General features: G+C 48.8%; 4 protein-coding genes across 4 annotated transcripts; 3 read left to right on the top strand and 1 right to left on the bottom strand.

Annotated features, from left to right (window-relative positions):
* Positions 1-145: 145 nt before the first annotated feature.
* Positions 146-1,123, top strand: ANOM_006627 (deubiquitinase OTU2; the record flags this gene model as incomplete). Its single annotated transcript, XM_015551883.1, has 1 exon — positions 146-1,123. The coding sequence occupies one exon, from the start codon at positions 146-148 to the stop codon at positions 1,121-1,123; it is 978 nt and encodes a 325-aa protein (XP_015406030.1).
* A 2,543-nt stretch (positions 1,124-3,666) lies between these two features.
* On the top strand, positions 3,667-5,522 carry ANOM_006626 (isocitrate lyase 1; the record flags this gene model as incomplete). Its single annotated transcript, XM_015551882.1, has 6 exons — positions 3,667-3,870; positions 3,925-4,080; positions 4,140-4,301; positions 4,343-4,481; positions 4,549-5,101; positions 5,162-5,522. 6 exons carry the CDS (start codon positions 3,667-3,669, stop codon positions 5,520-5,522), a joined length of 1,575 nt encoding a protein of 524 aa, XP_015406031.1.
* Positions 5,523-9,102: 3,580 nt separating this feature from the next.
* Positions 9,103-11,353, top strand: ANOM_006625 (hexadecenal dehydrogenase; the record flags this gene model as incomplete). Its single annotated transcript, XM_015551881.1, has 5 exons — positions 9,103-9,248; positions 9,324-9,554; positions 9,646-10,445; positions 10,504-10,863; positions 11,151-11,353. 5 exons carry the CDS (start codon positions 9,103-9,105, stop codon positions 11,198-11,200), a joined length of 1,587 nt encoding a protein of 528 aa, XP_015406028.1. The 3' UTR covers positions 11,201-11,353.
* A 533-nt stretch (positions 11,354-11,886) lies between these two features.
* ANOM_006624 (putative AP-3 adaptor complex subunit mu) lies at positions 11,887-13,596 on the bottom strand (the record flags this gene model as incomplete). The annotated part of the gene is made up of 3 exons (XM_015551880.1): positions 11,887-12,928; positions 13,022-13,441; positions 13,505-13,596. 3 exons carry the CDS (start codon positions 13,594-13,596, stop codon positions 11,887-11,889), a joined length of 1,554 nt encoding a protein of 517 aa, XP_015406029.1.
* Between the last annotated feature and the right edge of the window lie 143 nt (positions 13,597-13,739).

Below are 13,739 nucleotides of genomic sequence, written 5' to 3'. Positions count from 1 at the left end.
TTAGATCTTGAGATGGGGTAGCAACAACAACATTTCGCACAGTTTCATAGCCTGCGTTCTTTTCAAAAACATTTTTTTCTCTTCTTCTCATTTTGATTTCCAATTAGACCGATAAATTTGCTTTTGCTTTTTATCCCCAACAATAATGGAGGAGTTATTAGCGAAACACCGCAAGGAGCAAAAAGATCTCCAAGCACGTATCACTCAGAAGAAGAAATCTGCCACGAAGAAAACCCGCCGAGGAATTAACGAAGAATGCGATAGGCTTCAGAGGGAACTTTCCGAACGACACCAGGCCGAGATTGCAGAGTTAAATGGCGAGCCTGCCCCGCCCATTGATGACCTGGAAGATCTCAGTTTGAATGGTTCGGAAGAAGATAAAACACAGAAAGACCAAACCGATGGTACACAGAACCCCCCATCGATAGACAATTCCCCAGATACATCCTCTGCAACTTCAGAGTCCTCCGCCCCGTCACCGCGACCGAAGAAACCAAACCGCCAGAAGGCTCGTCTGGCACGTCGCGCTGCGGAGCAAGCGGCGCAGTCTGCCATTGCCGCGAAAGAAGCCGCAAAACAAACAAATCATCGTGGAGATGAGCAAGAGGTTATGGATGGCGTTTTTAAACGGTTGGGGTTGAAGCAGGTCGAGATAAAGCCCGATGGGCACTGTCTCTACTCCGCTATTGCCTACCAGCTGGAAATGCTAGGCCTTGGTTTGAAACCTGACCCAAAAAGAATCATTCTTGAGACCCCAACTCAGTCTCGCATCGATACGGTAGCTTCGCCTCAACACGATGGCTATAGAGCAGTTAGGGCAGTGACGGCCGATTTCATAAACGAGCACCAGGATGATTTTGTGCCCTTCATGGAGGAGCCTTTGGAACTATACACTCGCAAGATCAAGCTTACAGCAGAGTGGGGTGGGCAATTGGAGCTATTAGCGATTGCTAGGGCATATGGCGTGGAAATCAACGTCATACAAGGTGACGGAAGGATTGAAAAGATCGAAGGCGATACTCAAGAGTATGATGAGGAACAGAAGAGCAAACGTATCATTTGGCTGGCCTACTATCGGCATACGTACGGTCTCGGTGAGCACTATAACGCGCTTATGAAATGATCTCAGCCACACATGCAAGTCCACATACGATTATAGCCTTCGTCGTCGCGAAACTCGGGTTCTGTTATAAACGTCTTTCTCATCAGATACTCATTTTCAAACGAGAATTCAATTCTCCTCCAGATACCCCTTTGTCGTGCCGCCCATGGCACTGGAGAAGGATGTGAGGTTCTTCCTCATCGAGACCTCTAGTTTTCCGGCTTCGGTAGGGCCCGATCATATCGACCATAGGCACTGCGGATGATTCCCTTCAAACGGGTTAGGGTTGCTTCCCATGCCTTTTGCCAAACAAAATCTCCTGTTAGGTGGCAGTAGCTCGATTATAGAAGTATTCGGGGCTCGACCGATATCCCACAGAAATATCGATTGTGTTGAAATAACCAGTTTGGACGCACTGACTGGTCAATGCGCGAACATGGTATGGGTTACCAAAGCATTTCTCTTGTTTGAGAATTGGCATCGCACATAAGAAAGGTATGCATCATTACGCACTTTTATCGTAGACTAGTCCATCGACAAGGAAAATCAACGTAGCATTCTTATGCCTGCTAGAACAGGCAGTCTCCCCATCTTGTACGAACGCATGGAGGCACTGTTTCCAACACCGTGAAATATATCGAGCTGAAAATGAGTGCTCCATCCAACATAACAGGCTTTTTCCAGGAGTCTGTTTCCCAGCATGGAAGCTCGAATGTGTTCCAGATTGAGATGTACTCCGTAGCGGCGGACCATTTCTATTGGTCTGTGCGATGGTGTTCAGCCCTGTGGGGTATGTCTCGGCGCTTACTAGTAAGGTAGATGGATTGGCAAGGAAAGATTTCCATGAACGATATGCGACACATCGCGTTATTATTCCCTTCCGCACCATGCCAATAGGGTCTCTGATCTAGAGACAGATGTATCCTTCATGTTCAGCAGATCCTATCCCTGATACTCTGAACAACAGCAGTGTCAATATCCAGATTTCCACAGGGTACAGTACCACGCTTAGACAAGGACCTTGAGTGAAGGCTGTGTGCTAGGGTGTAAAGGAGCTCGGTCAGGCAGCGTCCGCAAGTGATCTCTGTATCACGCCGAATACGGACCATTTAATTCTCTAACATGACGATATCTCACATTGACACATGCATTTGTACCTAGTACTAGTACTGTTCCAAGACATCTACAAATGGAGATTATATTAATTCCTGCATGTGAATTCGCCATCGACCTGCACTCCAGGTTTCAGGTTATATCATTCGTTCTATACGAGGGATTTTCCAGAAACCCCCTCACCAAGCTCATCCCTCTCCCGCTTCCTCTATTAAAGTGATATGGCTCTTCGGCCAACGTCCGAAGATTTATATACCGTATACTGGCTATGATCCCTGCACGAGACACTCCTCGAGTCAACACCGAAACGAAAATAGCTCCTTATTTACCCGAGGCCATTCTCGTGTATCTCAAGAGTGAGACCACGGGCGCTCGTGATTGGTGTGTTGACTACCGAGGTACTTGCCTCTCTGGGCCTAATCCGATATTGCTTGTATCGATATCGAATTTGGAAGTCAGTTCCGCAACACCCGCGGAGTGTAGGCTAAATTACCGATGGATAAAAGTCATCCATGAAGGCTGAAGTATCAGGGATCTAGAATTCAAGCGACCAATCTCGTTGATGTGATCCTTGTTGTTCAGTTACTAATGCGTGGTTGTGGGGAAGAGAGAAAGGGGAGAGTTGTTTTTACCCCGGAGTCCTGATGACTCAGAATAGCTGGTTTTGCGTAATGTAGAGTACGGAAGATTACTAGAAGGGGTTACCCTTTTGCCTGGCATGTATTGTCACGTACGGTTATTTAGAATAAGCACATGTTTCGACGTCATCTTAACTTTCTTTAAACTACAGTAGTTCAGAGTGATTGGAATGCATTCCGTTGTGTATCTTCAACAAAACAATCAATTGCTTCAAAAAAGGGGCATCTTCCGTTATACAGGTATGAGTCAATGCCCGGTCAGCGATCTCAGAACGATTCCTATTGGGGTGGTTGAATTATAAGGCCTGCAGATACTCATAGTGGCGAATACATCAGAGGTCCCATTAGACCGAGGATCTTCCCAAAGTCTCGATCCTCTCTTCCGAACACAGCACCAGTCACCGTGCCCGACCATCGGCATTGGCTTGTGAATTTAGTTTACGGTAAACCTAGTCCAATGGTGACTCCAGAAGATCCCAGTAACTTTACCCCCGGTTGACGCGAAGCCGGAGCTCTGTGACATTCCTTCTTGTCCCGCTGAGCCGAGCGTTTACCGACGCAGGCCAGCCCTCTGACGCATTTTCATGGCGCATGCAACTCAATAAGTACCTTGGCTTTGGCCTGGTGATTCATTTAGAGCTTCTGAAGAGCAGACTCTTTTTTAATCTCTCTCTCCCCCTTGATTTTCATTCTTTCTGATTATCTATATTCCGATCAGACAAGGGGACTATATCATAGTACCTACTGTATTATATTATTGCAATTATTTCTATATCTACCCACTTTTAAAAACCCCTTACTATCTTCATCACCATGGGTTATCTCGAAGACGAGGACAAGAAGTACCAGGACGACGTCCAGGCCGTCAAGGCCTGGTGGACCGATTCCAGATGGCGACACACCAAGCGCCCTTTCTCAGCAGAGCAGATTGTGGCCAAGCGTGGAAACCTAAAGATTGAGTACCCGTCGAATGTCCAGAGCAAGAAGCTTTGGAAAATTTTGGAGAGCAACTTCGAGGTATTTCTTCAAGCCGAAACAAGTCGGAACAGTAGCTAATACCTGGTCGTTTAGAACAAAGTTGCTAGCTTCACCTACGGCTGTCTCGAACCCACAATGGTCACCCAGATGGCAAAGTACCTTGACACCGTCTATGTCTCTGGCTGGCAGAGCTCTTCCACTGCTTCCTCCACCGATGAGCCGTCCCCCGATCTTGCTGATTACCCCATGGTAAGCTCTGCTCGATTCGAACATGTTGAATTAAATAGCCCCTTTGCTAATTGGACCAGAACACTGTGCCAAACAAGGTAAACCAGCTCTGGATGGCCCAGCTGTTCCATGACCGGAAACAGCGCGAGGAGCGGATCACGACACCCAAGGAGAAGCGCGGAAATGTGGCAAACGTTGACTACATGCGTCCCATCATGCTGACGCTGACACCGGACACGGTGGTTTGACCGCTGTCATGAAGTTGACCAAGCTTTTTGTTGAGCGCGGTGCTGCCGGTATCCACATTGAGGACCAGGCCCCTGGTACCAAGAAGTGTGGCCATATGGCTGGAAAGGTTCTTGTGCCCATTAGCGAACACATCAACCGTTTGGTCGCCATCCGTGCGCAGGCAGATATCATGGGTATGTGTTCCCGTCCTTGTTGTGATTTTCAAAGTAGAGAAAGAACTTGTCCACTGATTATCCCTAGGCACCGACCTTCTTGCCATTGCTAGAACCGACGCGGAAGCTGCTACTCTCATCACCTCTACCATCGATCACCGCGACCATGCCTTCATCGTCGGCTCCACCAACCCCAACCTTAAGCCTCTCGTAGATCTCATGGTGGCTGCCGAACAAGCTGGAAAACAGGGAGACGAGCTGCAGGCTATCGAGGACCAGTGGGTTGCCCAGGCTGGCCTGAAGCTTTTCAACGATGCCGTCATTGAGGTCATCAACAAGGGTGCCCACTCTAACAAGCAAGCCCTCATTGATCAATACCTGAAGGCCGCCAAGGGCAAGAGCAACCTTGACGCTCGCGCGATCGCCAAGAACATCACTGGACAGGACATCTACTGGAACTGGGATGCTCCTCGTACCCGTGAGGGCTACTACCGGCTCCAGGGTGGCACCCAGTGTGCCATCAACCGTGGTATTGCTTACGCTCCATTCGCCGACCTCATCTGGATGGAGAGCAAGCTCCCCGATTATGCCCAGGCTAAGGAGTTTGCCGAGGGTATCCACGCGGTTTGGCCCGAGCAAAAGTAAGTAGACCGGCATCACTTGAGCGCCTACGGTATTAGATGCTAACGAAGAACTTTTAGACTTTCCTACAACTTGTCGCCTTCGTTCAACTGGAAGAAGGCCATGCCCCGCGATGAGCAGGAGACTTACATCAAGCGCCTGGGTGCTCTGGGTTACTGCTGGCAGTTCATCACCCTCGCTGGTCTGCACACTACCGCCCTCATCTCTGACCAGTTCGCCAAGGCCTACTCCAAGCATGGCATGCGCGCTTACGGTGAATTGGTCCAAGAGCCGGAGATGGAACAGGGAGTCGACGTGGTTACCCACCAGAAATGGAGTGGTGCCAACTACGTGGATAACCTCCTGAAGATGGTCACCGGCGGTGTTAGCAGCACCGCGGCCATGGGCAAGGGTGTGACGGAAGATCAGTTCAAGCACTGAGCTTAAGCTCACAAACCGCTTTTGATGATTTTGTTGTGTTTTTAGCCGACTTTGAGTACCCACTAGGAGTTTTTGATGTATAGATTGTAGCTCCCTTGACAAAAGGATCGATTTTTTCATAGCATGATCTAGTTATCGCATTCTTCTTTTTCTTCGTGCAGCAAGCTCATTCGTAGTACCTCGGTAGAGTGCGTATCCTTGGCGGTATTTCCATACTAAAGAGAAAGGCGGTCTGAGATAGATCCGCGCTAGTGAGGCCTTCTGGACCTCAAAGCTTGAAAACGGCTCTTTACTCGTAAATCGCACCCCCTTCTATCTCCATGAAACCAGGCTATATCAGCGTAATAATTGATTCAAACAAAGTAATATCTATGTATATTTGTTATAGCTAGTTAAAGCTAAGCTCTGAGCATTGGAAAATCCCATACAAGCACCCTCCAAAAGATACACAATGCGACGAACGACCTCGGAAAGTGTTCAAAAATTCTGCCAGCCCCGCGGCGTACCGTGGCTAGCCGTCTCCAGCCATTGATCCCTGTCAATAGTTCATACCCAGCATGTGAATGTATACTCTTTTCGAACCCGCTGCTAAGCGACGTCATCTTTTACGTATTGAGATTATATACTTGAACAGTCCTAAGATTTAAATTTATTTGCTGGGTTCTACCCTAATGTACCTGCATACTACAGTTTTCCGGAGTCCGAAGGCGATGATAACCTGGGTCACGCAATGATGCACTTGTATGACGAGGGGTTGACCATGAATTGAATAATTGGCCGGTTGCTGGATATGCGAAGGGATAGGGATGGTCATTTAATATCTTGCTGTTTATGTTGTTGATGTATAGAAATATAGATACAAGTATTTGAGATTATACTATGGGACGTTATTCGGGATACTAAAGCTCTGCTGGGGTATATGAGGTCCATCCTCTGGAGAGTTCATGGATCATCTATACGGAGATATCGGGAATGATAAGCAGTCTAAGTTGAATTTGCCCTAATTCCACATCAAAGTGGGATTTCTCTCCAGGCAATCACACTAGTATTCATTCAGTTTACTTTTTCTAAGTGATCGATGTAGCTATAGCATTCCTGCGACGGCACAGTGGTTCTGGACTCGAGTATATAGATCTATACTCTGGTACACAGAAGTGGTGTGTATTCTCCATGCAGAGTAGAGACATTTCTGATGAATTCTGTTCAAGTCTTCATTAGAGCTATTCCATTTTATATGCCCTTCCAGAGCTTCACAAGTCTGTAAAGAGCACATCCACTGTTCAGTGACCCATTCTTCTTTACCCCTGCCACGGTAGATGGCGGGTGAAATGTATGGGAACTGATCGTATTCTAACCAGCGGTCGTTGTATTTAAGTTAGTAGATGCGGTAGGCTAGAGGGACGGGCCCTAAGCACTCTACAGCTCTCAGCCATGCCAGCCGAACTAGCACTAGTCTAGCAAGATCCGGGCCTGGTTTAAGTAGGCGCAAATCGTTGCCCATAGGCATGGTGGAGACACCGGACTAGGAGATGTTGGTGCCTTGAACATAATGGGTCTAATAATCACTTGCCTGACAAGTTACAACCATGCGTACCCAGATACTTAGGACGTGGTGACCCACACTGGTGTCTACACTGTAAGCCCTAAGGGGGCTGGCGCTGAAACTAAAGTGACTGATACAGTGATACCCTAGGATAGCTCCGGGTTGGGGTACGGGTTCTATACGGCATCTTATAGTCTCGTAGTGTCTATCTCACTCGTCCCCGGCTCTCCAACCTCAACGTTGAGGTATATGCCCAGCAAACGCAGTATTGACACAACTACGCCGCCACCACGCCAGTCCCCTTTCATATTGAACATGCCATACGGAGTCACCCGATTCGCGATATCCTCATGGCATGAAAGGCTGCTAGCAGATGGCCCTTCAGCACGTTATTTCCCCTGGGAGGGTCATTACAAGCGGATGAAGAAGTAGTCTGTGTTGATCTGCGTTGTATGCATGGCCAATGCTCGATCCAAGGTGCCGGTGGAGTCTCGCACGAAGATACCCAAGATCAACATACGTCAATCTGGCTGAACAATCTCGTGCATTTCAAATAACAGATCGACTAAGCCTACCCAGCGAACTGGTATCACCATACATGTGGCCTTCTCCACAGGGTCATATCATGGGATGTGCTTAACTGTACCTCTCATCTTACAACCACATCCGCCTCTCCTATTAGCTCAATCAGCAGTACCATTATCTCTACTACTCACCCGCGCCTTCACAACCATAATTCGCAAAAGTGGCTTTCGGCGCCCGCCACCAACCGAAAAGACCTCTGACTTGCCTGACCCGCGGACTCCGAAAATGGGATCCGCGGACAACGCGAGACCGCGGTCGACTACCCTCCAAAGGAAATAACACGGAAGACTTGCCTCTTTTTCTGGCTTTCAATGGTAGTATCATTTACGAAGTACCAAGTGCCGTCAGACTCGACCAGACTCCCCACTTGGAGATGATTATTGGCGGGAGAATCTTCTGGCTCGGCTCGAGATTAGTGATCAAACTTGAACCATCCCTGTCGCTCGACTTATGAGATTGTCACTCCAGTCCTTAGAGAATTTCTAATCTTCGAGACTGCCTGTCGGACTTAAGACTTGACCTGATGAGTATCTCGAGGGATTTGTCAAAACAAGACTCTCTTAATCGTGCTATCTGACGGGGTTGGGACAGGTTGTTTTCGGTCTTTGATTCCACCGATAGTCATAGATAGGTCCTGTGAACAGCAAAATGAACTTGAAACATCGGACGCTAGTGTCAGCCCGAGACCAGGAACGAGCTTATATAGGTTGAGGGCTGGACCTGGCTCATTGAATAAGCATTGAAATGGACGTGCATTTATTTATTTTTATGCCATCGTTATGGTGGAGTCTGTCAAGAGAGTACTTTGTCATAGTCTTGTTTCGGAGATTTGGAGCAGACGCCCAATGGAGAACTCCTTGCGAGGTTCCGTCGATCGCATGGCCAGATAATGCCGATCCTTACCTAAACCGAATGACAACGATGAGCTAAAATGTCGTGGAGAAGAAGTCATTGGTGGTGGTCCTCCGTAGCTGGACACACTTGGTCCTCACCCTGAGTTGAGAATAAGCCGAGGAAATATTAAAACCAGTCTTGATAACTGCCTTGTCAGTCCTCAACTTAGTAAGGGAGTTCGTTCTCGAATGGTGAATGGTGCGGAACCGCTCGTCCGACCCCAACTTTATGGCCAGGGGAGGAGGAATGCCGCGGCCCAGCTGTCACTGCCGATGAGGGGGGAAAGGATCATGTGGGTGCTGATGTGACTTTGAATGTATTATTTTTCGATTAGTCTAGTCGACCATCTGCGTAATCAAGAATAAGAATGAACTTATATATGATTTTCTTTTTCCCCTTGGCTCCCGAGATATCCCATTCCGTCTATCGTCTCTCCTTGGAAGCTCCCAGGGCAAAGCGATAATTTCTACTAGTAACTAGTACTAGGGGTGCTCCCGCCTCCGCATCATTTCTCCGACGCCACTCCCCGTCCTCTCCCTTCTACCAACGATTACCACCATGGTCGCTTCGAACATCCCCCCGATTCAGTTCACGCCCGTCGAGGATATTCCGGGTCGCGTGTCTACCCTGCGTAAGACTTTCCTGGAACATAAGACTCGCGACCTTGAGTTTCGACTGGTCCAGCTTCGGAAGCTCTACTGGGCGTAGGTTTTTTTCTCTGTCGGCAATAAGCTGCACAATGCATAGTATGGCTGACACCTTTTGGTTTGCTTTGACAGTGTCAAGGATCATGAGCAAGAGATCGCCGATGCCTCCGCTTTGGACTTGGGTAAACCTCGCTTCGAAACCGAGGTCGCTGAGAGTGGATGGCTGCAGAATGACATCGTGTTCGTGACGCGAAACTTACACAAGTGGGCCAAGGATGAGAAAGCCGAAGATATTGATTTGTCCTTCAAATTCATGAGTCCTAAGATTCGGAAGGATCCATTGGGTTGTGTTCTGGTTATTGGGTGAGTTTCCCCCGGCGCCCCTTATAATCCGAACCCAAAAGGCCCCGAACTCATCGCTTGCGGAAGCATACTAATACACTATTCCAAACAGCGCTTTTAACTATCCCTTCCAATTGACACTCGGTCCGGTCATCGGCGCTATCGCAGCTGGTAATACTGTTGTGATTAAGCCTAGTGAGAATGCGCCCAACTGTGCGGTTGTTCTCCAACGCATCGTTGAGGCATCCCTCGATCCGTCCTGCTATACTGTTATTCAAGGAGGTATCCCGGAGACCCAAGCTTTGCTCGCTGAGCGATGGGATAAGATTTTCTTCACTGGTGGCGCCACCGTAGGCCGTATCATCGCCAAGGCAGCCGCTCCTCATTTGACCCCCGTCGTGCTGGAGCTGGGTGGCATCAACCCGGCCATCATTACCAAGAGCGCCAACCCCAGACTCGTTGCGCGGAGACTTTTGTGGGGTAAACTGATGAATTCCGGCCAAATCTGTACCTCTCAAAACTACCTGCTGGTTGACAAGGACCTTGTGCCTGCCGTGATAGAGGAGTTCAAGAAAGCTTATAATGAATTCTATCCTCAGGGCGCCAAGGCATCGCCAGACTATTCTCGCATCATCAATGAAGGTGCATTCCACCGCATCAAGTCAATGCTCGACAATACCAAGGGCAAAATTCTCATGGGTGGTACAATGGACGAAAAGGAGCGCTTCATCGAGCCAACCTTGGTTCTGGTAGACTCGGTTGATGATTCGATGCTGACTCAGGAAAGCTTTGGTCCTTTGATTCCTATCTTGCCCGTGGACAACGTCGAACAGGCAGTCAACATTGCCAATGGAATCCAGGCCACTCCTCTGGGCCTTTACCCGTTCGGCTCTAAGGCAGATACTGACAAGGGTATGTTCTCGCACGTCTTCATTCTATTATTGCTTGACATTGTCTGACGCTTTCCAAGTTCTTTCTACTACTCGCTCTGGTGGTGTCTCCGTCAACGACGCGGCTTTGCATATCCCTACCCTGCCATTCGGTGGTGTCGGTGAAAGTGGCCACGGCGCCTACCGTGGCAAGGCCAGCTTTGACGTCTTCGTTCACCGTCGTCCCATCACTAGCACACCCAGCTGGCTCGAATCCATCCTCTCGATCCGCTACCCGCCATACGCGGGTAAGCTGAGCAAGTTCAAGGCCGCCAGCACTCTTGCACCCGACTTCGATCGCAACGGAAACAAGATCCGATTCGGCTGGCTCCGTTATATCCTCACTCTCGGTGGAGGCTCTGCGAAGGCTGGTGCTGGCAGAGCCGTCGTTGTCGCTGCTGGTAAGTAATTATTTCCGTCTCGTGCGTCGAAATACCCGACACATTCGCCGGCCCCGCTTCGGTCTCCCTTACATATCACCCTGTCGATCCTTGCAACGTCTGAATTCTTACTGTCCGTGCCTCTCCAGTCAGAGAATGAACACGCTACGACCATTCCTTCCCTCCATTTCCTTGCTATATTGTGTTTTTTTCTCTTGAGATACCATTTCGTTCACTCTACACCCATCTACTCTACTAATCTAATACCCTATTTACGGTGACCTTACTCACAATCTGCTTTTGGTTAGTGGCCTATGTCGTGCTCCAGGTTCTTGAACGCCGTGCTTCGAAGCTTTAATGTGACCTAATATTCTCGATTCGGATATATAATGTTTTGGTTAGGTAGCGTCGTCAGTTTTTCGAAAGTGTATAGTTATACGAACGATGTTTATTCAGAATCTTCGAGTTAGCTGGTTATGTACTGTTAACCTACAAACTTCTTCCACTTTCATCACGAGTCTAGTTCTATGTACTCTATTTGAACGTATGTCAAGTATCATTATCCGTATCATGCGAATGATGAATGCTTTATCATGCATATGAGATCCTTGCTAGATTGTCATCCATGTAGCCAAAGAGCAGCAATAAGAAGAAAGAAAAAGAAAAAAAGAAATTCAAAATAATAGGATGATAATAATATATATCAACATCTTCTCTCCACTCCTTTTCGACTGACACATAAATACTTTACTCCCTTGTAGGGCTTCACAGTCTCGCCCAAGCCACGACTTCGTCGCGGGTCAATATTCAGACTGTCCACCTTGATCCCCGAGGGGAGCCAGCCTCGGACTGAGAATGACACCGCGGCCGAATTAGGCATGAGAGTTGTGTTCAGCTGGGCTTTGGTTTTGCGTTGTGTAGTGTGGAAGATTGAGCGGGAGGTGTCGTCAGTTGGAGGTTGTTGTTGTGGTGGTTGTGGTTGTGGTTGAGGTGAAGGGGAGGGCTGGGGAGGTGTTGGGGATTGCGGTTGGGATGGCTCTTGGGCTATCTCCGGTTGGTCTGCATCTGGTATGGCGGGGGCGGCGCGAGAGGACTTCTTGACCTTCTTCTTCTTCTTTTTCTTTGTCTTCCGCTTCGTTGTCTCTTCTTCGGGGGCTTGGTAGGATGTTGAGGGTTCGGCGTCGTAGTAGCTTGGAGGAGGTTTGCTTCCGGATCGACTTCTTCGGCTTCTTCATCGAAATCATCGTCGCCGGTTGAATGTCCGGCCACGGTGCAACGGAGGGTTGCGGTGCCCGAGACGGTTCCAGCGTCTTTGGTCGGGACTCGCCATTCAAGGACATTGTTACCAGGGGAGAAGAGCGCATCACCGCGGCTGGCTTGCATATCTGTGATATTGCGGACTGATTTTGGAATAGGTATCGTAACCAAAACATCTTCTAAGACAGGGCCCGAGGAGTTCCCGCCTCCTCCAAGAAACGACGGCGTCGACGTACCGGAGCCATTTCGTCCTCCGGGCCGGTTTGAGGATGAATAACCCGGGAAGTTTGTGTTGAGAATCAGGCGGACTTCGAAATCGGAGCCGGTCGGACCCAGCGATTTACGAATGTCTACAATGGCGGGCAGAAAGAGCTTCTCCATGTGACTTGGCGGTTGATCGAGGCTGGGATCAATGGGTAGAAGGTCGACCTCATACCCTGCGAGAATAAACCGTCCGTCCGGGGGCACAAAGCTCAATTCTCCTGGCCGCTCTCGCCATTTTGCCAGTCGTACACATGGATGAAAAACGGGTAACTCGAGCTTTCGCGCAATGGCTTGTTGACCACCAGGAGCTGTCAAGGAAAGCTGTAATTCAGGAACACCGGAGATTTTGGCCGTGAAGGCAATGGTGCCGGACACCAAGGCAGAGAGTAATCGTCCTGAAGGCGCCATCGTGACCGACAGCGATTCGATAATGTCAACATATAGCTCGTTAGAAGTGTGCCGCACTCCAGATCTTCTCCATGGTATCGCAGGTCCTTGAGTCGCCGCATTGGCTGAGATTGACCGCTTGAGCGTATTCGGAGGTCCCAAGATAGGCGTAGAGGATCTTCGAAAGTAACCATGTTAGTAGGAAATACGTAGGTAATCCTAAACCACAATACTATACAAGACCAAATAGGACTAAATATGAGAGACTCACCCAGACAGCCCGACATTACCCAACAACTTCCCCATCCACCCCGGCATTTCCACAGCCTCCTGTAGCGCATTTAGCTCTGTATTGCATACAACACCTGCATCGCACATTTCATTGAGTAACTGTGCAACCACTTCATAGTTTGCCTGTATCTTGTGTGAAATCAATGGTGCTCCGACGAATTCCTCAAGTACATCCACTACGCGATGTAGGAACTCTAGTGCAACGAGTGGCTCCGTATCGACTTCGGAAAGCGCCAGAAAGAGTAAGTTTGACTGAACAATTGAGAAAACAGTTACGGGCGGCGTCACATTAGGAATATAAAGGAGCGACGGCCGCGGAGCTGGATGCGCGAGGTAGAGGGGTAGGATAGTAGCTGCGGAGGGCGGCCGGGAGCGATAGACCTGCTCTACAAGAGGACTGCTATGGATCGATAAGTCAGTTATCGTAGAACAGAAGTTAAAGAAGACCGGAAAATATGCATACTTATGCTCATCGAAAATATAGAGCGCATCAATCTCCCCGCTCATCATGCCGATCTGTCTTGTTCCTTTATCGGTGGGGAGAAACAACGACATGGGGCTGCGGTCATTTAATGACATCTCTAAATTGTCCTGTTCTGCCGCCGATTGCCGCCTTTCTTTTGTATCGTGATTCTCGCTGAAATTCAAGACAGTTCTTTGCTTTCGAGTCACTGATCAGTTGTCCTATCTTGGCCAGG

The sequence above is a fragment of the Aspergillus nomiae genome (genome assembly GCF_001204775.2).
Source record: "Aspergillus nomiae NRRL 13137 chromosome Unknown contig00173, whole genome shotgun sequence".
Taxonomy (NCBI): domain Eukaryota; kingdom Fungi; phylum Ascomycota; class Eurotiomycetes; order Eurotiales; family Aspergillaceae; genus Aspergillus; species Aspergillus nomiae.
This window is presented reverse-complemented; position numbering and strand designations above follow the sequence as displayed.